Source organism: Giraffa tippelskirchi, chromosome 5 (assembly GCF_054371585.1).
Source record: "Giraffa tippelskirchi isolate mGirTip1 chromosome 5, T2T-mGirTip1v1.2.pri, whole genome shotgun sequence".
Classification (NCBI taxonomy): Eukaryota; Metazoa; Chordata; class Mammalia; order Artiodactyla; family Giraffidae; genus Giraffa; species Giraffa tippelskirchi.
Genome location: NC_137279.1, coordinates 160,884,115 through 160,909,205, shown reverse-complemented (window position 1 = coordinate 160,909,205; position 25,091 = coordinate 160,884,115). Strand labels below are relative to the sequence as shown.

At 42.5% G+C, this 25,091-nt stretch overlaps 2 protein-coding genes across 6 annotated transcripts in view; one reads left to right on the top strand and one right to left on the bottom strand.

Annotated features, from left to right (window-relative positions):
• The window catches only part of HOOK1 (hook microtubule tethering protein 1), a 208,102-nt gene that overhangs the window by 162,230 nt on the left and 20,781 nt on the right, over nt 1-25,091 (top strand). The window lies entirely within an intron of this gene.
• The window catches only part of LOC145505030 (cytochrome P450 2J2-like), a 30,124-nt gene continuing 5,782 nt past the window's right edge, over nt 750-25,091 (bottom strand). For both annotated transcript variants that reach the window (XM_081486706.1, XM_081486707.1), the window contains 8 exons: nt 19,910-20,072; nt 17,106-17,255; nt 16,713-16,873; nt 11,356-11,532; nt 8,795-8,936; nt 8,262-8,449; nt 5,551-5,689; nt 750-1,023 (listed from right to left, as the gene is read on the bottom strand). In XM_081486706.1, the coding sequence (XP_081342832.1) occupies nt 845-1,023; nt 5,551-5,689; nt 8,262-8,449; nt 8,795-8,936; nt 11,356-11,532; nt 16,713-16,873; nt 17,106-17,255; nt 19,910-20,072 (1,299 nt within the window). In that variant the 3' untranslated portion in view covers nt 750-844. The remainder of the gene's footprint in view (nt 1,024-5,550; nt 5,690-8,261; nt 8,450-8,794; nt 8,937-11,355; nt 11,533-16,712; nt 16,874-17,105; nt 17,256-19,909; nt 20,073-25,091) is intronic.

The following is a 25,091-nucleotide window of genomic DNA, read 5'->3' as shown; positions in this document are numbered from 1 at the left end:
ACATGTCAATCACAGTGACAATCAATTTTTAACAAAATATCACAACCACCATGTTCTTAACAACAATAAGGGGGTTCGTAAATCATTCATGAGGGAGGTTTTAAGGTAAGAAGACACCTTAAAGTCAGAAAATATTTCCACATTTACTTACCCCTAGCTTGCTTTCCATGTTTGTTTAAATTTGGTAACATTCTATTTGGCTCTGGTGTCCAAGGCCAAGGTAGTGTTTTCTTAGGTAAACCAGATAAACTGCTTTTCCATAGAACCGTGCTTATCAACCAGGAATCCACCTGCCCTGCTGACTTCCCAGGGGCCAGTCTGAAGGAGAAGCAGTATAAGCTTGCCCGGTGCTACCAAGTGTGAGGGCCTTCCTGGCCGACTTCTGTGGCTGCCCCAGGGCCCAACTTCTAACTCTTATCCACCATTTGGCACCACTTTGACCCAGGCCATCTCAACAGGCTAGAAGCAAATTTCTGTCTAAGAAAGGACACAAGGTGGCAGATCACAACTATGAATTTTATGATGTGCTTTATAGTTTCCAAGCCATTTAAAGCCCTTTATTTCCTCTTATCTTTGCATTAGTTTTTCTTTTAGAGAAGAAATCAGTGTCCACCTTATATTTCCCAGATGAAAATGAAATCACTCACAACATAACTGATTTGCCCAAGGCCCCACTGGAGACGGTAAAGCTGGGGTTTGGATCCAGTTTCCTCTGAGTCCAGTTCCTGTGACCTGTCCTAGAGGCACTGAGTGCTGCTCCCTCACTTTTGAGCATGCGCCCTGCCTTGGGGTGGGGGACAGGCCCATTCTTCTTGCTTCCCTTCCCCTCCCCGCCTCGACAACTTCAGGCCCGAGGAATGGCACAGAGGCGGTAGCTGACTGGGGAGTTGGTCAGGCCTGCTCTGACCTTTAGGCTCAGCTTCTCATTCTCTGGAGGCCTGAAGGTAAATTTTTGCAGAAGTGAAGTAAAGAAAATAAACAACTCGGTCCTGGCCAATTGTTCTCCAAGGCACATCCGCTTTCCTAAAAGACAAAAATATGAGACGAGTTACCTGCTCAGGTGGTGACTGTGTCTCGTAAGGACTGAAATCTTGTACCACGTCTTAAAAAACCTGAGCAAAGTGACAGCCTGATAGGCCCTGGTCTTTATGTAGTTGGCTTATTTCACGGCAACCACCTTGTAAACCTAAGCCCGGTTAAGTGAATCTACAATCGCACAGCTCAGTGCTTTCAGGGGTCAGGATGGTAAGGCTGTGGACAGAACAAGAGTGCGGCTGGGTTGACCTACAAACAGCATCTAGCCTTAAGTCTTTCAAAAATCCATTAGGAAATGATGATGACAAAAGCAGACAAAAAGCAAAATTCTGTTTTAATATTTTTCAATCGTTATAAAAACAAAACTGTTGAGAAGTGTAAGAAAGTGAACATCAGATCAAGCCTTCTCAAGTATGAGGCATCTTCTCTCTATATCACGTTTCCTTCCATTGTGACTGGGAATCTCCCTGCCAGGGCTCCCCGTGCAGGGCCGAAGCGTCTCATCCAACCTCTGCACCATCTCTTTCAGGCTTCCCTCAGGCCCTTCCCTTCATGATGCCCTCCTCCCCACTTGAGATACAACACCCTGCTCGGGTCTCCATTAACTCTCTTGTGGGTATTTTAATAACTTACTTTCTCACTAATTAATTAATGTTCACTGCAAAAATGAAAAAAAATGTCTGAGAAGTATAAAGATATAAAAGATGTTTGTAATCCTATAATCCAGACAAAACCCTTGTTAACATTTGCAATATTTCCTCACTGTCTTTGTAAAGATTCTCCTGCACATCATCACTGGGATGATACTCTCTGTTGTTAATTCTGGGCATTGCTATTGTTACTTTGGTTTTTCTCCATGTCATGAAATATTCTTCAAAAATAGTTATTGTATGTATGCCTCAATCTTGTCCTCTGCCTGTAAGCAGTTGTTGAAAAGTAAGATTAGAAAATGTCTGCAAACGTGGTTAATAAAACAAAATATGCTTCAGAATTATGTCCTTTTTATATAATTTTGTGCCTGCGTTTCCCACTAGCAGTTTCTAATCATTCTGTTCCCCTCTCTCTGATCTTTCTCCACATCACTAATACAACAATGAGGACATCGGTTAAAAATGCAGCAAATGAAGAAATGTGTTCATATGGCACCAAATCAGCTGTATTGTAAATACTGAAAATTCTCCTAGAGCAATCTAGATTTGCGACAAAACTGGACCCACAGAGTCAGGATCCAGGTTTACCGTCTTGGTTTCATCAGTAACCAGTTCTGGGCTATAAGTAAATATTCTCACCAACCTAAACCATTTTCAGTTGTCAAACTTGTAAAATAATCTCCTAACTACATTATGTGGCTGGACAAGGATATGGGTAGTACAGGAGATATGAATTTGATTTTAAAATCATGAAAAGGAGGGCCACTTGATTCTACAACTTCATTCTGGACTACGGGAAATGTGGACCTTCTCCTTGGCACTTCCACTAAATAACTAGATCAATCACCTCACTAGGAATGAGAGAATTGGTCTAGGGTTTCTGAAAAAAGGTCTTTCTATTCTTGTCTCCTATGATCCAGTGATTATTTTGAAAGATGAGGACTCAGCCTCTTGTCTTTCATGAAGATGTCTGCTGCTTTGCTGCATCAAAAGGGAAAAACTTCAATGAAGAAAAAAAGAAAAAAAAATATGTTTGCAATAATACCTTTGCTATCTGCCCTGACTGTGTGTGTGTTCTAATTCCACACCTGGTTGCCTCTCCAAGAGAAGGGAGGGAGCTCTCCACACCCCATTCTTCAAGGAAGCTTTCTTTACAAAGTGCTGGATCAAGAATGAGTCAAATCAACTGTGCCCCAAATGGGAGTGTGGTGGGAGAAAAACCTAATAGTAGTGTTGACTTTTTGATTCAGAGCATGTTTCAGGTTTCTGTTTCCTACTCTATTTAGGTAGGCTGCATTCTGCCACAACTGAGGAAAACCCCAAATTGCTTACCTTCTATGAATTTCATTCTTCTCAGGCAGAAAGAGTGATATTACCTGATTTCAACACTTGTTCCAATTCCCCCCCTCTCCCTGTACCCACATCATCTGCAATGTGATTTCATAGCCCTTCCCATAAAAACTGTGCTATTTTCCCTTTCCCTTGAACTGGGCTCACAGTATGACCTTCATGGGCACGGGAATGCAGTGGGAATGATGGTCGCCAGTTCCCAGCCTGGCCCTCAGGAGGCACTGTATGCTTTTCTCCCTCCTGGGTCTTATCATCCACATGTATACCAGCTGGGGTCAGCTTGCTGGAGGAAGAAACTTGGAAAAGAGCCCCACTGACCCAGCCCAGGCAGTCCTAGATCAGTATTCAGCCATCTGACCTCCTACACAGGCAAGAGAGCCCAGCTAAGATCAGGCAAGCTCCCAGCTCAATTGTAGATGTCAGGCAACAATGCACACTTACTGTTTTATGTCACTGAGTTTACCACCTTTGTAACACAGCAATATAATAATTGATACATATGACATGAACTTGGTGAATCTTAAAATGGAAGGGCCTTTAAGTAAGTAAATATGTTACATTCTAATTGTGTTACGGAGAACACTAGATTAGAACTTAATACATAACCAACAAGGACCTACTGTATAGCTCAGGGAAATATACCAATATTTTGTAGTAACTTGTAAGGGAAAAAAAAACTAAAAAAAAAAAAAAGATATATATATATATATATATATATATATACACACACACACATATATATATTTATAAATATATATGTATAACTGAATCACTTTGCTCTACTACTGAAAGTAACAGAATATTGTAAATCCACTCTACTTTACAAAAAAAATTAAAAAAAAAACGAGTCTTAGGCTGTTTTCTGCCAATTCCTTGGGCACATGACCTTGGACAAGAAACAATTTTCTCTTAATCCTAATTTCTTTACATTGGGAAAGGAAATACTGATTTCTTTCCTGTCGAACTGTTAATAACTGGATTGCTGTACATATTGAATAAAATAATTTCCTTGAAAATGAAATCTATAATTAGAAGGGTGTGTTACAACTCCCACAACAACAAAAACTTAAGGAAGAATAATTATAACACTTAAAACAGCTAAAACTTGGCACTATAATAGGAAACCTGAAGCTCTTGTAGACAGGAAGACTAGAAGGTTTTCCTACATCTCATGTTTGCTTTCAGATTAGAAAGTGACTGCCCAATGTGAGCAAAGGTCTTTCCTGGAGAGGAAAGACACAGAAGATCTAATTGAATGAATTCAGATACACTCAGGACAGTGTCCTACAGCAGTAAAGCCTGGGCTCTGGATCATGCCTACATGGGGTCAAATTTCAGTCCCTTCCTCTCTGTGCCTTTGTGGCATGATCAGCAAAATGATACTGTCACATAAAATTAATCTGTATTTAACTTAATGAAAGAAAACTACTATGAATTTCAGAGTGTCAACTTAGTGTAGCATTTAGTTATTGTTTTAGGAGACACTGCTAGGAAGAGGCACGGGCATTAGTACTGGATAAACCTGAATAACACTCAGTTCTAGGACTGCCCCAATGACTTTTATGACTGTATATTCCATAGTTGACCCTGCTAAACTTCAGTTACCTTCCTTATACTCAAAGTGGTGATTCAAATTTGAACCTTGGAAGATTACAGGGGAACAAATGGTTCATGAGAGTTGCATGGTTTTTTTGTCTACTGAATCATTTTTCATATCCTCAGGACTGAATACTTTACACATAACAGGTGCTCAGGAAACATTTAAGAGTTTGGGAAATTATTTGGAACGATCTCAACAAAATACATAACTCATTATCTGGTACATACGAAGAATTTTGTTACTCATTTCACAGTTACGAGTTAAAACATTTGGAGCTTTTGGAACTGGCTGCCTTGGTAACATGAGAGAGAGTTTCCCTGCATTCGCTTTCATACATTTCAGGTTGTGCACCGTGTGAATGACATAACTATATTTGTAAAGGGTTATTAGAATTTAAAAATGCAAAAGGACCTCTTCAGGAAGATCTTACAGAGTAGAATCTCATCTACTTAAGTCCATGGCACTGAATCCCTTATGATGCCCATAATGACAGACAAGCAGCACTTTTACTTGCACCTCCCCCATCCCTTTCTTAGTAATTCACTTTACATTTTTGTGAGTGGGAGGCCCTAAAAAGATCTTGGAACACTTAAAACTCTACTCAGATGGTAAAGTTCCAAACTTCTTGGTGGGTAACAGGAGGAGGCTAAGCTTCTGTCCCCACTGTTGGCAGGAATAGAACAATGTGAGGCTGAAATCTCCATCAGAGTCAAGCCAGGGCGTAGGAAGTAAGAGTGTGAGTCCTGGTGATGCTCAGCCCAGGGAACCTTGAGGTGCAACCACAGCAAGAGTGAGTCATGCTGGGTAGGGCTATCTGGAGACATTCCAACTAAAGCAAGGCATCACAAGGAGAAGAGTAAGCAAGGGCAGAGAGAGGAGTCCTGGGTTCCCACACACCTATTTCTTACTACTCACCTATTGAGAAAGGCAGAAAGGATTCCCTTTTCTTAAACTGTCCATTTTCCAGAAAATGCTCTGGATTGAAGGTGTCAGGGGTGGCCCACTCTGCGGGGTCCCTGTGCAGTGCAGTCAGGTTGGTCAGGACCAGGGATCCCTGGAGAAAGCAGAAGAGACTCAGGCAAGACTTGACCCACACAACATACGTGTACAGAGGGGCGGCAGTCCCCCGGCGCTCCCACTCCTGGGCTGACAGCACCAAACTCGCTCAGCCTCACCAACCCACCACCTTCTGAACACAATCCCTAGCACCATTTTTTTTGCCATGGGACAGCTTACACTGATGGACTGGAATTGTCTGCTGGGAATTTATCAGGGAAGTATGACTGCTCTAAGTGCAGCATGGATCTCTGCAGGGACTTGTCAGTGTAGAACTTGGGAGGGAACATATATGCATCAGTGAACATGTATAAAACATTGTGAATAATGTGGGCAGGCAGTTCTAGACCAAAATCGACCCAGTTGTTTACTCAAGTGGTAACTATGGCAGTTTGTCCAACATAAAAAAATGTCTCATTCATCTAAGTTTCTTCCATTCTCTTCCCTCCATTATCTAGTAAATTCCACGGAAAGTTTAATAATAGAATAAGGTCACCAAGTGGAAGAAATGGAAGAAACCTTCCTGGTATGCAGCAAGAAACTCAAGAGTCCTCCTTAATGCCTCCCTTTCCCTCATTCTGCCTTCATCCAGTCCTTCACCGGGCTGGTCAATTTTACTTGAGATTTCTCTTGATTCTATCACTTCATTTTAGGTCCATCACTGCCTGGTCCAAGTTACTACCTTGGTTGCCCACACTCCTACATCAGTCCTAACTTACATCCATATCCTTTCTTTCCCCTTCAAAGTGCTGGACACATTGAAAGCCAAGTTAGCTTTAGACATGATTTAATTATGTCACTCCTATCCATCCACTATATTTGGACCTCGATAGATACCCCTCAATGGCTCCCACCTCTCTTAGATTATGGGCACATCACCTGCCCACTCTGAGCCACCATCCTTCTGCCTGCATGCTTACCACATCAAGTCTTTTCAGTTTCTCAATTTGTCATTTGTTCCCAATATTTTCCAGGCCTCTTTGTATGGCAGCCTCTGGGTATCCCCATGCCAATGAGTACCTGCTGGAGCTGCTACTCTAAAAGTCTTTGTCCCTGCTGTGAGCTGTGCTGCCCCCTGCCTCTGCAGGAGACCCTCCAATTCTAGCAGGAGGTCTGGTCCAGCCTCTTATGAGGTCACTGCTTTATTTGCCTATGTGCTGGTGTGCACAGTCTTCTGTGTGCCCTCCAAGACCATCCTTTTTCCTTCTAGCACTGTGGAATTCCTGAGATCAGAATCTGCTCGTCTTCATAGCTACATTCTCTGGGAGCTCCTCCTTCCGTTACCAGACACCTAGGCTGGGATACCTGCCTTGGGGTTTGGGATTTTCACTACTGTGGCAGAACATCTGTAGTATAATTGCTTTCCAGTTGGCAGGTTGCCCACCTGGCCGGTAGGCTTCCTCAGTGGCTCAAACTGTAAAGAATCTGCCTGCAATGTGGGAGACCTGGGTTTGATCCCTGGATGGGAAAGATCCCCTGGAGGAGGGCATGGCAACACACTCCGGTATTCTTGCCTGGAGAATCCCCATGGACAGAGGTGCCTGTGAATGTGCAGTGTGCAGAGGAGGCACTAGGGGGCACAGGAGAGCTGTCTGCGGAGATCCTAAGAGAGCAGGGCAGAGAGAGCAGAATTTCCTCCGTGAACACAGGGAATTTAACAGAGAACCACTGAGAACAATTGCAGGGAGACTCTTCTACAGTCAAAGTAAAGCAACTCCTATAGAGAGAACATGGTGTAGACAACAAAGATGAGCCTGGGACTCAGAACAAGTCTGTTTCTGGAACCCAACTCTTGTCACTTTGTAACAGAATTCTTAAACGAGATTAATCACTCTCTGAGCCTGGATTTAAAATTTGTAAAATGAGGATAGCAGAACTATTCTGAGGACTGAATCAGACATTTTGAAAGAATCTATATAGTCCCGACTGCTTTAGGAACCAAGGAAGCATTGGTTTCCTTCTCCTCTTTTGTGTTATTTAAAACTGCACAGGCTTGGATTCTTTTCCCTTTTGAGGTAGTCCCATCAAGGGGCTGGAAACAATACCTGTGGGGATATTATGTAAGAAACACCAATACTGATGTGATTTTGGTTCAAGTGGTCCCACATGTCCCTCATAATTCAACATTTTCTGCCCCCAGGATTAAGAAGCAGAATTCTCCAACATAAGTATGGCAGGTCCCTATGCTGTGAGAAGCTCTCCCAAGGCAAACAAAAGGACCTCATAGCAAAGTCTGTCTGAGAATTGCTGCAGCTGTATCCCCAGAAATATTCACAATGCACATCACGGAGTAAGACCACTGAGCAGTCTCATAGCAAAAAGAAAAGCCAGTCTTCACATAAACACATTTACCTAGGAATCCCCTTTACCTCTAGAACACCTATTAACATATATTTGAACTAATCTTCTAAAGATCCCAAATGAAAGAAAAAATCTAGTATTCCACCAGCAAAAATACCTCTCTCCATGTGTTTCCCTAAGAGAAGAAAACATGTCACTTTTCAGTTGAGATTCACACCATTTAACATATAAGCTTGGAGATCTGAGGCTGTGAGTGAGCCTCTAATTACCTTGACCAAGTGGTATCCATTCAGGATGGTGTCCACTGTCACCTCCCTGGGCACGTTCATGGGGAGGATGTTCCCCATTCTCTGAATCTCGTGGATGGCAGCGTTGGTGTAGGGCATAGACTCTCGAGCTGCGGTGCTCACCTTCTGTGATTGGCCGAGCACCCTGTCGATCTCAGCTTGGACTTTTTCTGGGAAATAAGAGGAGGCTGTATTATTCTAATATTCCATAATTTTCCTTAAGCCTGGGTAAGCTAAGGAATGGAATAACCAGGATCAAAATGGCTAAAGCTATAGTGAGCTCTCCAGGCTGCTCCTCAGGGAGGTATGTGAGTGGCAAGTGGGCCGTGGTTGTGAGACAAATCTGGTGCCAAACTCTTGCTCAACAACATTCCTGCTGTGAGTTCCTGAAGCTTGGTGAGGCTTAGTTTTGTCTTACTAGTGAGGATAAATCAACTTTCCTTTTAGGAACATTAAGATTTACAAGACCTGGAAGCACTCTGACCTTGTCCAGGCACACACACTGATGTGCTCACCTTGGATTTCAGGGTACAGGGCCATGAAAAGCAACCCCCAGCGCAGGGTGGTTGAAGTTGTCTCTGTTCCAGCAAGGAAGAGGTCCAGGGTGCTGTGGATGAGGTTTTCATCATGGAAACTCGAAGTAGCATTGCCTTTATGCTAGAAAACATAGTGATTATTGACTTTTCAGATGATTCTAAGTTGCCACAGCACAGGGGGCTTCACCCAAGAGAGAACATGGAAGGAGACACCTGCTCCCTCCAGGAGAAATGACTTTCCCTTTAGCCATCCCAGGATGCAGAGACTTATTACTGCAATATCATTATCATCCTCCTGCTCAAGTGGTGGAAGCTTTTGTTAGTTTTAGTGGATGAAAATGGGTCAATAAATTTATTTTACTACCATAATTTGGGAGAATCTATTATCCTGGGCCTTGTGGTAAAAAGATATGCCTGCCAATGCAGGAGACATCAGAGACACCGGTTTGATCCCTAGGTTGGGAAGATCCCCTGGAGTAGGAAATGGCAACCTGCTCCAATATTCTTGTCTGCAAAATACCATGGACTGTAGCCTACCATACTCCTGAAAAATTCCTTGGGCTGTAGCCCACCAGACTCCTCTGTCCATGTAGCCTGGTGGGCTATATCCATGGGACCACAAGAGTTGGACAGAACTAAGGGACTGCACACACACACGTGTTATTACACTGGAAAAACAGCCTTCAGTTGCATCATTAGCCACAGCATTCACTATGTGTACAACTTGATCAAGTTCCTAAACCACTAAACGTGTCTATAACTGGGGTGTAGCTCAGTGGTAGAACTTGTGCTTAGCATGCACAAGGCCCTGGGTTCAACTCCCAGGACCTCCACGGCTTTACTCTCAGCCCTGAAATAAGGCCAACAACTTAGTTGGGCTTCCCTGGTGGCTCAGATCATAAAGAATCTGAAATGCAGGAGACCGGGGTTTGATCTCCGGGTCAGGAAGATCACCTGGAGAAGGAAATGGCAACCTACTCCAGTATTCTTGCCTTGAGAATTTCATGGACAGAAGAGCCTGGCAGGCTACAGTCCAGGGGATTGCAGAGTCGGACACAAGTGCATGACTAACACACACACAAACCTGTTATATTTCAATTGCCTTTTCCATAAAATAGAAATAACAATATTCACCCATCAAGTGGCATTATGGATTATGTGAGTAGGAAATGGCATATAACAAATCCTCAACAAATGCTTTTACTGACACTAGAAAGAATAAAATGCATTTCACTAAAGTACAATTCTCCCGTCTCCCCAGTTAAACATCTCTGATTCTAGCAGCCGTGCTGAATGGCACTCCAGCATCTTTACCACCTGCCACCAGGAGCTTCCACGTGTCAGTGTTGCCCTGTGTGCAGCCCACAACTGCACACTTCATAGCAAGTGAAGTCTCCTCCTTTCAGGAGGAATCAATGCTTCTATGAATGTTATAACAAGAAGGTGAAATAGAGGAGACAGAAAAAGTGCGTCGTTCTTTCAACTCCAGGGAAGGAACAAACAATCTAATGAGTCCAAAATGATGACACTGATGCAATGGCGAACATTAACCAGGGGGTTCACTATGTTAAAGGATATACATCCAATCTGGCCTTTTTCCTGCTTTTTGCAAATAATACTGAAAAGTGGATGACATGGGGATGAGGAAGGAAGGCAAAAGTCCCTTCCACTTGAGGCTAAACTCTGGGCATCAGACTCAATTTCACTTTTGTGTTCTGTACTGGGGAGCTTGAGAAAAGTGTAGGAGACTGGGTATTGACAAGTAATAATAACACAATGCCTCTTTTTCCTTTGTGTACAGGTCTTTCACATATGGGTAGAGGATAGAATAGACTACTAAAGACAGTATTTGGCCTTTCCAAAGATTTCAAGTCAAATGGGCTACCCAGGCAGAGAATCTGCCTGCAATGTAGGAGACGTGGGAAGATCCCCTGGAGAATGAAATGGCTACCTTCTCCAGTATTCTAGTTTGGGAAATTTCATGAACAGAGGAGTCTGGTGGACTACAGACCACGAGGTCACAAAGCGTTGGACATGACTGAGTGACTGAGCATGCACACAAGCCAAATACTCTTTAACCAATATCTTTATTTCTAATTGTATCATCAATTCTGAGTTAATGATATTCGTACACGCTATGAAATATTGCCTCTGTTTTTTCTCCCCTGTGATAGACTGAATAATGACTCACAAACATATGAATGTCCTAATCTCTGGAACGGGTGGATACTTTTTGACAGATGGAGCTTTGCAGATATGATGAAGTTAAGGATCTTGATACAGGAGGATTATTCTAGATTATCCCAGTGTACCATTATAGTCACAAGAGTCTATAAGGGGAAGTAAGTAGAATATAAAGAGAAGATGTGAGGATGGGGCAGAGAAGAAGCTACATCAATGGCTTTGAAGATGGAGGAAGGGGTCCTGGTTGTTTTCAGCCCCCAAGTTTGTGGTGATTTGTTACAGCAGCAATAAGAAACCAGAGTCCCCTCATGCGCTCTTTAAGAATACTACTCAGGACAACACCCAGGTTCCCTCACCTTTTCTATTTCCTGGAGGTAAGCATCAATGAAGTCTCTTGTTTCAGCAGGATTCCAGTCTTTCCTGTGGTTTTCAATCACACCAGTAACAAACATTTTCAGTTTCTCCCATTTACGAAAGAGAGTTTGGTGGGGTCCCGGAAGGAAATCCATTATCCTTGGAAAGACGTTGTAGAGCTGATGGAGAAAACAAAACAGTCAAGTGGACAAGGGGGTGAGACAGTGTTCCACATTCTATGTCTCTTCTTCACTTACACTTGACCCTTGGCGTCACCCTTGACTCATCTTCTCTGCCTCAATCCTCTTCTTTCTCCTCTGGCAAAGCGTTTCCGCCTTCCATTCAAAACACAGCCAATTTCGAACCACTTCTCACTACTCTATGCATTTGTCAGTTTAGTAAAAATCACCACCATTTCTTACCTGGATTCTGTAAAGCCTCCAACAGATTTCCTGATTCTCTCCTTAACCCCCTTCCCGGTCTTTCTTCTACTGAGCAGCCTGAGGGATCCTTTAACAGTTTAATAGATTGTTTCACTGTTTATTCCTCAATATTCTGGTGAGTTTTGAAGATGTTTAGACAAATTCTACATCCTTCTCCTGGCCTGGAGCTCTACATGTCCTGACCCCTCACTCTCGTGTCCCTTCCTCTGCTGTCACTCACTGCCATCTTAACTCTTCCTTAGTCTTTCTAGTCCATCCCCATTGGTCTCTGTGATAACGTCAAGGATGACAATATTTAGTCCTTTGCATTTGCTGTTCTTTCAATTGCAATTGGCCTTCCTCTGGAATCTGTATAACACTAGCCTTTTATTTCATTCATCCTGATAATCCGCTAAGTAGTAGCACCTCTAGAACCCTTTCTTCACTCCCTTAATTCTGCTTTATTTTTTCATGGCAATTGTTTCTAGCATATGTGTGTGTATTTGTGTGTGTGTGTGTGTGTGTGTGTGTAAAATACCACTATCTAGCTAGCTAGCCATCTATGTTAAAAATAGATATGTATTTGACTGTCTGCCCATTATGATGTAGTCTCCATGTTGGTAAGATATTTTTAAAAATTAAGTGACTTTTGGATATATTTCCTCTAATACTTTCTGGTATAAAATAGATAGCACAACATAATGGAAAATTTCCTTGACTTACAATGAAACAGACATGGGTTTGACTATTAGCTCTGCTGCTTTCTCACAAATTTGGGGGACAATAATAATGATGATTATTATAATGATTCAGGTATGACCTAGATCAAATCCCTTATGAGTATACAGTAGAAGTGACAAATAGATTTAAGGGACTAGATCTGATAGACAGAGTGCCTGATGAACTATGGACAGAGGTTCGTGACATTGTACAGGAGACAGGGATCAAGACAATCCCCAAGGAAAAGAAATGCAAAAAAGCAAAATGGCTGTCTGAGGAGGCCTTACAGATAGCTGGGAAGAGAAGAAAAGTGAAAAGCAAAGGAGAAAGGGAAAGATATTCCCATCTGAATGCAGAGTTCCAAAGAATAGCAAGGAGAGATACGAAAGCCTTCCTCAGCGATCAATGCAAAGAAATAGAGGAAAACAACAGATTGGGAAAGACTAGAGATTTCTTAAAAAAAATTAGAGATACCAAGGGAACATTTCATGCAAAGATGGGCTCGATAAAGGACAGAAATGGTATGGACCTAACAGAAGCAGAAGATATTAAGAAGAGGTGGCAAGAATACACAGAAAAACTGTACAAAAAAGATCTTCATGACCCAGATAATCATGATGGTGTGATCACTCACCTAGAGCCAGACATCCTGAAATGTGAAGTCAAGTGGGCCTTAGAAAGCATCAGTATGAACAAAGCTAGTGGAGGTGATGGAATTCCAGTTGAGCTATTTCAAATACTGAAAGATGATGCTGTGAAAGTGCTGCACTCAATATGCCAGCAAATTTGGAAAACTCAGCAGTGGCCACAGGACTGGAAAAGGTCAGTTTTCATCCCAATCCCAAAGAAAGGCAATGCCAAAGAATGCTCAAACTACTGCACAATTGCACTCACCTCACACACTAGTAAAGTAACGCTCAAAATTCTCCAAGCCAGGCTTCAGCAATACGTGAACCGTGAACTTCCAGATGTTCAAGCTGGTTTTAGAAAAGGCAGAGGAACCAGAGATCAAATTGCCAATATCCGCTGGATCATCGAAAAAGCAAGAGAGTTCCAGAAAAAACATCTATTTCTGCTTTATTGACTTGCCAAAGCCTTTGACTGTGTGGATAACAATAAACTGTGGAAAATTCTGAAAGAGATGGGAATACCAGACCATCTGACCCGTCTCTTGAGAAACCTGTATGTAGGTCAGGAAGCAACAGTTAGAACTGGACATGGAACAACAGACTGGTTCCAAATAGGAAAAGGAGTATGTCAAGGCTGTATATTGTCACCCTGCTTATTCAACTTATATACAGAGTACATCATGAGAAACGCTGGGCTGGAAGAAACACAAGCTGGAATCAAGATCGCCAGGAGAAATACCAATAACCTCAGATATGCAGATGACACCACCCTTATGGCAAAAAGTGAAGAACTAAAGAGCCTCTTGATGAAAGTGAAAGAGGAGAGTGAAAAAATTGGCTTAAAGCTCAACGTTCAGAAAACTAAGATCATGGCATCCGGTCCCATCACTTCATGGGAAATAGATGGGGAAACAGTGGAAACAGTGTCAGACTTTATTTTTGGGGGCTCCAAAATCACTGCTGATGGTGATTGCAGCCATGAAATTAAAAGACGCTTACTCCTTGGAAGGAAGGTTATGACCAACCTAGATAGCATATTGAGAAGCAGAGACATTACTCTGCCAACAAAGGTCTGTCTAGTCAAGGCTATGGTTTTTCCAGTGGTCATGTATGGATGTGAGAGTTGGACGGTGAAGAAAGCTGAGCGCCGCAGAATTGATGCTTTTGAACTGTGGTGTTGGAGAAGACTCTTGAGAGTCCCTTGGACTGCAAGGAGATCCAACCAGTCCATCCTAAAGGAGATCAATCCTGGGTGTTCATTGGAAGGACTGATGTTGAAGCTGAAACTCCAATACTTTGGCCACCTCATGCGAAGAGCTGACTCATTGGAAAAGACCCTAATGCTGGGAAAGACTGGGGGCAGGAGGAGAAGGGGACGACAGAGGATGAGATGGTTGGATGGCATCACTGACTCGATGGACATGGGTTTGGGTAGACTCCGGGAGTTGGTGATGGACAGGGAGGCCTGGCGTGCTGCAATTCATGGGGTCGCAAAGAGTCGGACATGACTGAGCGACTGAACTGAACTGAATAATGATGATAATGATGGTGATGTAATTTGTCATGACATAGGGGCATCAGGGTTATTTTCATGGTCAAATCACATGAGATCATTAGTGCACCTAATGAAGAGTCAGTGGACCACTATGTGGATTTGCCTACACATTCTCATATCTGCTTGTACACATTAGAATACTTCATTTCATCCTTAAAGAATTGTTGAAATAATTGACTGAGATAAAGTATGTGCAATTGTCCATCAAATTTGTTGAACTACTTTGTGTTTCTAAAAATGCATAGTACCCATGCCCTTACCCCTGACCTACTACCCCATCCAACCATCCCAGGAATTTCTTTTCAGTAGGAATACTCAGCGAGGTCCTCAGTGAGGTCCCAGACTTCCTAAGAGGGTAGAAAATGGAATTACTGAATGAGGGGTTACCATGATTAGAGATGATAATACAGAATATTTTTCAAAAATAACATTAACAATAATAATTATAATAGCTCACATTCATTATACCCCTTTACTGTACTAGGATTCATATTTTTTAGTCACTCAGTCATGTCCGACTCTTGTGACCCCATGGACTGTAGCCCACCAGGCTCCCCTGTCCATGGGATTTCCCAGGGAAGAATACTGGAGTGGGTTGCCATTTCCTTCTCCAGGGGACCTTCTGACCCAAGAGTCGAACCCATGTCTCCAGCGTCTCTTGCATTGCATGCATATTCTATACTCCTTTACTGTGCTAGGATTCATGCTAACTTCTTATTCAGTTTTGGTGAGATGGGTCCATAAATTTCCAGGCAACGTTGCTTGTTAAAAATGAATGAAAGTAAATCCTCCTCTAGATACTCAAGCATTTACTTCAACACTTGGGTCTGATTTTCCCCTAGAAGTGTCTTCCAAATCCAGTAAAGGGGCTGAGAGGGCCAATAGGCTGAGCAGAGGTTTTGGCAGGCTCAAAACCCTAGCAGGATAAAAGGGGAGGACAGGGACTACTAAGGAAAGGGTGAGGTTTGAATCCCTTAAATCCATATCTCACAAGTTTAGGAAACTGATAATATCATATGTAGATAGGAATGTAAATTGTACAACCACTTCAGTTCAGTTCAGTTCAGTAGCTCAGTCGTGTTCGACTCTTTGTGACCCCATAAACCGCAGCACACCAGGCCTCCCTGTCCCTCACCAACTCCCTGAGTCCACTCAAACCCATGTCCATCGAGTCGATGATGCCATCCAGCCATCTCATCCTCTGTTGTCACCTTCTCCTCCTGCCCTCAATCTTTCCCAGCATCAGGGTCCCTTCCTATGAGTCAGCTCTTTGCATCAGGTGGCCAAAGTATTGGAGTTTCAGCTTCAACATCAGTCCTTCCAATGAACACCCAGGACTGATCTCCTTTAGGATGGACTGGTTGGATCTCCTTGCAGTCCAAGGGACTCTCAAGAGTCTTCTCCAACACCACAGTACTTGGACAGCTTTAAATAGTTTTGTGTCCAGGTGTATATGCAAGAGAAATGAGTGGGTGTGTCCACAGGAATGATTGAACAAGAATGTTCATGGCAGATTTATTCATAACATCCCTAAATTGGAAATCCCCAAGTATCCATCAATCCCATATTGTTTTTCAAGAGAATAAAAATCAGTGTCATGTTCATGGAGTGGAAAACTATGCAGAGTAAAAGAAGAGCAGCTAAGAAATGAATCTCAAAGCAATGGACCAAGGAAGAGCCAGGCACAGAAGCACACATGTAAGGATCACGTAGGTGTGGAACTAGGGAGGATATGGATAGAAGGAACTCAAAAGGGATGGCAATGTTATGTTTTTCAAGGAAAAAATACACAGGTGCATACGTGGTTTGTCATGTAAAGTTTTGTACTTTATATGAATGTTGGAAATTTTCTTTGTCTATAGTAACTATTAAACAACATTACCCCAAAACAGTAAAATCAACAGATTGATTTCAAATAAGCTTGTGTTGAAAAAGATTAGATTTCAGCTAAAAAGGAAAGGGTGACTCCATCTCATCTGATTCTGACGTCAGCCCCATATTGTTTTCAAGACATGAAATGTGAACTGTTTTACCTGGCAGCACACTGATGTCTGGTTACACAAGACCTCATCCAGCAGCCTCAGCAGCTCCTGGAACTGATCATCCTGGTAGTCAAACCGCTCCCCAAAGGTGATGGAGCAAATAATATTGGAAACAGCATTGTTGATTATGAAGTGAGGGTCGAAAGGCTGTCCTGGAGGCAGGAGAAGAGATGGAGCCTTCAGATATGGATATGTTTCTTTCTCATTCCACTAAAAGTCTACTCTACATGATGTATGACATAAAGACCATAGAACCACCACCAAGACTATGACCCCAGTACCCTACAAAGTGCTGGTATTAGGACAGACATGTAGGTATTGATGAGCTTCTGGTCAGTGAAAGCATGAACCACAGTCCCTGCATCTGTCCTACGACCCACTCACCGTTCTCCTCTCCTATTGCCTGGATGAGGTAGGTGACCTCTTCCTGAATGCGTTCCTCTAAGCTCTTCCTTCCTAAACCGAAGTTCCTCAGAGTTGTCAGGGCGAACCTTCTTTGCTCTTTCCATACCTGGCCACTGGACCTGACCAAGCCTGGGAAAATGAATGCAATGTTATGAAAAGCAAGGCAACAAGGTCCATGGGTGATAACGTATCAGATGGAAGGAAGGAGAAGCACTTTAAGGCACTTGAACATTATTCAGAGAAATAATCCCTAAGCAATGGATGTAATGGCTTGAATTTACTGATTGCTTGCAATGCTGGGCACATTAGCATTTTTAATGCATTAATGAGTAATTTAGTACACATAGAATCTCTCTGATATAAATATAACCATTACTGCCAAATCAGCCTCCCAATTTTGATGATGAGAAGAATGAGGCTCAAAGGATAAAATTACACTCTACAAGGTCATAGAGTTAGTACGCACCTGAACACGCATTCAAATTCAAGTCTGCCTGACTCCAAAACCCACCCACGCTTTCATTACTTGTCACATAAGCACATTTAAGAATTTGTTATGCTACATACTAAGTATGAATTAGACAAAATCAATACTCATAAGGAGAAAAGATGTTAAAAAGATAAATAAATCACCCAAGAAAACAAAGAAATGTGAACACTGCGCAGAAAGAGTACCACAGAAAAAGGAAAAAAGAATACGTCTTAATATGTGCCATATAACTGCATTTATTTTACAACACAGGTGAGGCCACCATCCTCTTATTTCTTCATTTCATCTCACTCTTCAACTCCTTCTAATATCTCCCTTTGGCTTCCACCACCCTAGTGAAATGGCTCTTCTTACTGTTCAATCCAGGATCCTTTTCAGCTTCATCTTGATGTCTCAGCAGCATGAGATGCTTTCTTCTTGAAACACTTCTCTGCCAGTGGAGCCCCAAACATCACACTCTCCAGATTTTTCTGTTAATTCTCTGACTTCAGAGAAATTATCATACCTTTGGTTAACTTATCTTCTTTGATCCAATTTTGAAATGATAGAGCTCTTCAAGATTAGGTCTGAAGCCTCTTCTCTTCTTACCCTATCCTCCATTTCTAGGAACTCTCTTCCACTCCAAAATTTCAAATGACATCTACTGATAGTTAACATGTGCTATTGTCTCTCAGCTTCAGGTGCATACACAATTGCCTGCTACTTGACTCTCCTGGCTTCACATTCAGCATATCAATGACTGAATTCATGATTTGCTCCATACAACTCCCCACCCAGGCCAGCCAACATCTATCCTCCTTCATATGACCCTTCTTTCCTATTACCTACCCATTTGGGTGTCTATCTCAGGACCTCATTCTCCCTCTGTCTAGGTCATCGTGTCCTATTGGATTTGCCTCCTGAGTAGCTTAAATCCATGTATCTTCACAGTCACTTTCCTGGTCTAACCTACTATGCTATCATTTCTTGCCACCTCCATCATCCAGGCCACCACCTCTCTTGCTCCTTTTATTCCATACTTGACATTGCAGCTTAGATAAATCTCTAAAATGCACAACGTAAATATGGTGGTTTCTTCCTCTACTGAAACCATTCAGGAACCTCCATTGTTATTAGGATAAAAAGCAATATCCTTAACAAGAATTTGTATGAACTGTTTCTGGCCAAACTCCCCAGCTTTATCTCCCCTTAATTATCTCCACTTAATCCCTGTGTTTACTACACTGGCCCCCTTTCAATTCCTCAGTTCACTGCCCTTCTCACTTCAGAGACTTTTCATATTCTATTCTGGATTGCTTCTTCACTGGATTTCTGGATTGCTTCTTCACTTTATTACTTGTCATTTACTTCATTAGCTTTTCCTGAGTCACAGAACTAGATTAGATACCTGTAATAGGTGAACCCTACTCTTCATAACATTTCATAACACTTCATAGCCTTAAATTATTTGTGTAATTGATATCGTCTTTCTTAATCACTTGTAAGTTATAGAAAACCAAGGATTTTGTCTGTTTTACTCACTGTTACATCACTAGAGCCAACCACTAGGTTCACATCACAGACATAGAATAAATGGACATAGAGTTAATAGATGCAATATTTCAAAGAGGAATTGAGAAATCCCCAGAAAAAAAAAAAAAGTGCTTTGGTAGAAGAATAGATTTTAGCTTTTTATTCAGATTTTTGAAAATGTAAGTTCATTTACCAAGTTTATTTTATGATCTTTTTAAGTATTTGTGCCAAACTGTTCCATTGACAGAAAGCTCGAGATACTTTGTGAGGCACAGCTTTAATAACAGAGCATAAGGAATTAGCGGCAAGGAGGGATCACAACCTCAGTAGGAGGAAGCTGATCTACATATTTTCCCAGGGGACAAGATTTGAAGGTTTGAATGAGAAAATAGAAGAGAGGTTGAGAACGCAGCATTGCCTTTCTTCTTTTTAAAAAAACACATCACATTACTGAGTGATGAGGATATGTATTTATCGAAGCATCCAGAGTGAGTTCAGGCAGGTGATGAAACACATCACATCACTGAGTGATGAGGATACGTATTTATCAAAGCATCCAGAGTGAGTTCAGGCAGGTGATGTCACTTCTCCCAAATCTTTTGACATTAGGGCTGACTCGGCCAGGTTCCCTGAGGAGGCGACTTCAACAGGAAATGGGGCCACTCAGTTTCCTTGAGGAGCAGAGATTTTATGAGGGGCCTGGTCCTGGGAGTGTTGGAAGCACTCTTAGAGACCACAGGAATATCAAACATATGGTTCTTATTTTGGTCATGGAACTTACCTCTATCGTTAGAGATACGTTTCTGAATAGGTATCATGGGGCGGTTTACAAAGTTTTGTTCCTGGTAGACAAGGGCTTCTTTGATATAGGGCAATCCAGTTATAACAATGGAATGAATTGCACCAAAATCCAGGCTAATAATGTTCCCATATTTCTTCACAACCTGAAAAACAGTAGAAGAGTCACAGTTGGGTATGTACATGTCTGTGTCCTGGATGGAGGATGTGCGGAGCTGTGATGGCGGGGCGGGGGGCGGAGGGGAAGCTTGTAATGAGTGGAATCTGTGTGTGCGTGTGTGTGTGTGCATCTTGGGCTGCTGGGAATATATCTACCCATTTCCATTTCTCCTGTGCTCACCTAGACTTCCATTCAATACACTAGAGGACATAGACATTCATTATAAAACTCATTCATATGTTCAACTTGCTTGAATTGAGTGAGCTTATGTGTCCCGAGAATAAGGCATAAAAATATAATAAACAAAGGTCTCTTATCTTAAGCATCTTAGAATTTAGTGAATGGAGAGAATTCAGCACATGTGACTCACCAGAGAAGTCAGAGATGTTTAGTTAAAGACTAACATATCAAGCATGGACTTCTTAGTGCATACTATCTGTTTAATTATGAGAGAATGTCTCCTTCCTCAACAGGTTCTAGGTGATAAAAAAAAAAGTCACTCTGAGTCAGGGACTAGATATGGAGAAGCAAATACTAGTTCTGGAGTAATGTTAACTCTGTGATTGACAACTGAGATCTCAGAATAGTTGCTTCCCTTTTCTTGGAGCCTCAGCTCCCCAGCTGTGAAAGGTAGAAAACTGTTCCTCCCTTGGAGTTTCTGTGAGGGGGGAACTCCCTGGCACTTCAGTGATTAGGACTAGGCATCCACTGCCATGGACCCTGGTGTGACCCCTGGACAGGAGCAAAGATTCCACGAGCACCACGGTGTGCTGGAAAACCCCACACTCCAGAACCCAAATAGTTTCTGTGAGGAAGAATGAGAACAATAATGTAAATGCACTTTGTGTCCTGGGTCCTGTCAGACAGCCACTCTCTAGTGTGGGGAATGAATGGTCTCCGTGTGCAAAGTGACACGCGTGCAGTGGCCCAAGGGGACAGACAGGACAAGAGCACACAGGTGATGTGCAGAAGAAAGGCACCGATGCCCACAGACAACCACAGCTACCGGGTGCCGTGTTAATGCAGAAGAAAGGCACCGATGCCCACAGACAACCACAGCTACCGGGTGCCGTGTTAATGCAGAAGAAATGCACCGATGCCCACAGACAACCACAGCTACCGGGTGCCGTGTTAATGCAGAAGAAAGGCACCGATGCCCACAGACAACCACAGCTACCGGGTGCCATGTTAATGCAGAAGAAAGGCACTGATGCCCACAGACAACCACAGCTACCGGGTGCCATTTTAATTGCTGCCACCCTTTATCTCATTTCTTTCACACCACCCTATAGTACTAATGATTTTATTCATGTTTTAGTAAGGAAAATTAGTCATGGAGAAGTAACTTAGCCAATCTGACAGAGCTATTGGTGGTTGGAGGGAATGTGTCAGGCATTATGTTAGATTTAAGGACAGAGACATGAACTTGAGATGGTGCTGGACCTTAGAGTTTCGTGGCTGTGACGGCATGAAAGTGAGAATGGGAGTAATGGAGCAGAGAGAAAGAAAGAGAAAGGGAGAGTGTGTGGGTGTGTCACAGACACAGAAGGGACCCAGGGGCTAGGATAGGTTCCTGGAAGAAATAGCTCTCACTGTGTAGAGATGACTGTGAGCTGGACCAAGGATGTCTTAAGGTCAAGTGAAACACTTTAGATCTTGTTTTGCTTGTAATTAGAGAACTGAATAGATGAGGTAAGGTGAGTGCCTCAGAGCTGGGATTTTGAAGTCATACAAATCCCTTTGTATTCAGCTTCCACTTGTTACTTTCTCTGTGATATTTAGTCAAGTTATTTAAATTCCCTCTGTCTCAATTTCAAAATGTATAAAATGACAGCTATTACAATTTAGGATTCTGGTGATAGTGTTGCAATGAAAAGGGGGGAGAAAAGAGGAATGAGTTTTCTTTCCCTTTCTTGAAAACAATGAAGATAAGAGAACAGTTTGCAGGCCTGAACATTCTGAGTTTTATTTACTTTGCATGGGTGTTGCATGTTCGCTAATTTGCTTTAGTCATGTATGATTCTGTGTGACTTTATGGATTGAGGCCTGCCAGGCTCCTCTATCCATGGGATTCTCCAGGTAAGAATACTGGAGTTGGTTGCCATGCCCTCCTCCAGGGGCTCTTCCTGATCCAGGAATCAAACCCATGTCTCATATCTCCTGCACTGACAGGCAGTTTCTTTATCACTAGCACCACTCAACTGCTCCTAACTCTGCATGTCCATAGCTAAGTTTGCTTTTCCGCCCTCCTAACACAACATGTCTGTAACTAAGTTTACTTTTCTGCCCCCTAGCTCTCTGCAGGAGTTACATTTCACACCTATTTTCCCTTTGACTCTATTCTAAATATATCCTCTATCTGGTGCTCATCCTTCCAACACTCTCCTCCCCTTGTAGTTCTTTTTTACATATCAGAAAGAAGGCCACAGGGCCATCAAATTGCCAGACACAATTACTGGGTTACTGACCCCAGCCTATGACTGTTTCTGAAACAATGCTAAAGGAAAAAAAAAACATGTTAACACCTGTGTTCCTTATAATCAACTCATGACTGTGAACCTTTATCTTATATAAGCCCCTAGACTCCTCAAGGAAAGATATATCCATTTGAATGCAAAGCTCCAAAGAATAGCAAGGAGAGATAAGAAAGCTTTCCTCAGTGATCAATGCAAAGAAATAGAGGAAAACAACAGAATGGGAAAGACTAGAGATCTCTTCAAGAAAATTAGAGATATCAGGGGAACATTTCACGCAAAGATGGGCACAATAAAGGACAGAAATGGTATGGGCCTAACAGAAGCAGAATATATTAAGAAGAGGTGGCAATAATACACAGAAGAACTGTACAAAAAAGATCTTCATGACCCAGATTCAGGGGAACATTTCACGCAAAGATGGGCACAATAAAGGACAGAAATGGTATGGGCCTAACAGAAGCAGAATATATTAAGAAGAGGTGGCAATAATACACAGAAGAACTGTACAAAAAAGATCTTCATGACCCAGATAATCATGATGGTGTGATCACTCACACTTACCTAGAGCCAGACATCCTGGAATGTGAAGTCAAGTGGGCCTTAGAAGCATCACTACAAACAAACTAGTGGAGGTGATGGAATTCCAGTTGAGTTATTTCAAATCCTGAAAGATGATGCTGTGAAAGTGCTGCACTCAATATGCCAGCAAATTTGGAAAACTCAACAGTGGCCACAGGACTGGAAAAGGTCAGTTTTCATTCCAATCCCAAAGAAAGGCAATGCCAAAGAATGCTCAAACTACTGCACAATTGCACTCATCTCACACATTAGTAAAGTAATGCTCAAAATTCTCCAAGCTAGGCTTCAGCAATACGTGAACCGTGAACTTCTACATGTTCAAGCTGGTTTTAGAAAAGGTATAGGAACCAGAGATCAAATTGCCAACATCCTCTGGATCATGGAAAAAGCAAGAAAGTTCCAGAAAAACACCTATTTCTGCTTTATTGACTATGCCAAAGCCATTGACTGTGTGGATCACAACAAACTGGAGTATTCTGAAACAGATGGGAATACCAGACCATCTGACCTGCCTCTTGAGAAACCTGTATGCAGGTCAGGAAGCAACAGTTAGAACTGGACATGGAACAACAGACTGGTTACAAATAGGAAAAGGAGTACGTCAAGGCTCTATATTGTCACCCTGCTTATTTAACTTATATGCAGAGTACATCATGAGAAACGCTGGGCTGGAAGAAACACAAGCTGGAATCAAGATTGCCAGGAGAAATATCAATAACCGCAGATACGCAGATGACACCACCCTTATGGCAAAAAGTGAAGAAGAACTAAAGAGCCTCTTGATGAAAATGAAAGAGGAGAGTGAAAAAGTTGGCTTAAAGCTCAACATTCAGAAAACTAAGATCATGGCATCTGGTCCCATAACTTCATGGCAAATAGATGGGAAAACAGTGGAAACAGTGGCTGACTTTATTTTTGGGGGCTCCAAAATCCCTGCAGATGGTGATTGCAGCCATGAAATTAAAAGATGCTTACTCCTTAGAAGGAAAGTTATGACCAACCTAGACAGCATATTACAAAGCAGAGACATTACTTTACCAACAAAGGTCCGTCTAGTCAAGGCTATGGTTTTTCCAGTGGTCATGTATGGATGTGAGATTTGGACTATAAAGAAAGCTGAGCGCAGAAGAATTGATGCTTTTGAACTGTGGTGTTGGAGAAGACTCTTGAGAGTCCCTTGGACTGCAAGGAGATCCAACCAGTCCATCCTAAAGGAGATCAGTCCTGGGTGTTCATTGGAAGGACTGATGTTGAAGCTGAAACTCCAATACTCTGGCCACCTGATGGGAAGAGCTGACTCATTGGAAAAGACCCTAATGCTGGGAAGGATTGGGGGCAGGAGGAGAAGGGGACAACAGAGGATGAGATGGTTGGATGGCATCAGCAACTCAATGGACATGGGTTTTGGTAGACTCTGGCAGTTGACAATGGACAGGGTGGCCTGGTGTGCTGCGGTTCATGGGGGTCACAAAGAGTAGGACATGACTGAGTGACTGAACTGACGACTCCTCATAGGGCAGAGGAGGGGCACAGTTTTTGAGGCATGAGCCTACTGTGTTCCCCTCTCTGTTGGCTGAGAGTTAAAGCCAACTTTCTATATCCTCCAGTCTTTCTCTTTTATTTGGCTTCAGTGGACAGATAAAGTCAAGATTTCGGCCAGCAAAAATAGTGATCATAATATTAAAATTTTTGTGCGGTAGTTTGAGCATTCTTTGGCATTGCCTGCCTTTGGGATTGGGATGAAACCTGAACTTTTCCAGTCCTGTGGCCACTGCTGAGTTTTCCAGATTTGCTGGCATATAGAGTGCAGCACTTTCACAGCATCATCCTTCAGGATTTGAAATAGCTCAACTGGAATTCCATCACCTCCACTAGCTTTGTTCATAGTGATGCTTCCTAAGGCCCACTTGACTTCACATTCCAGGATGTCTGGCTCTAGGTGAGTGATC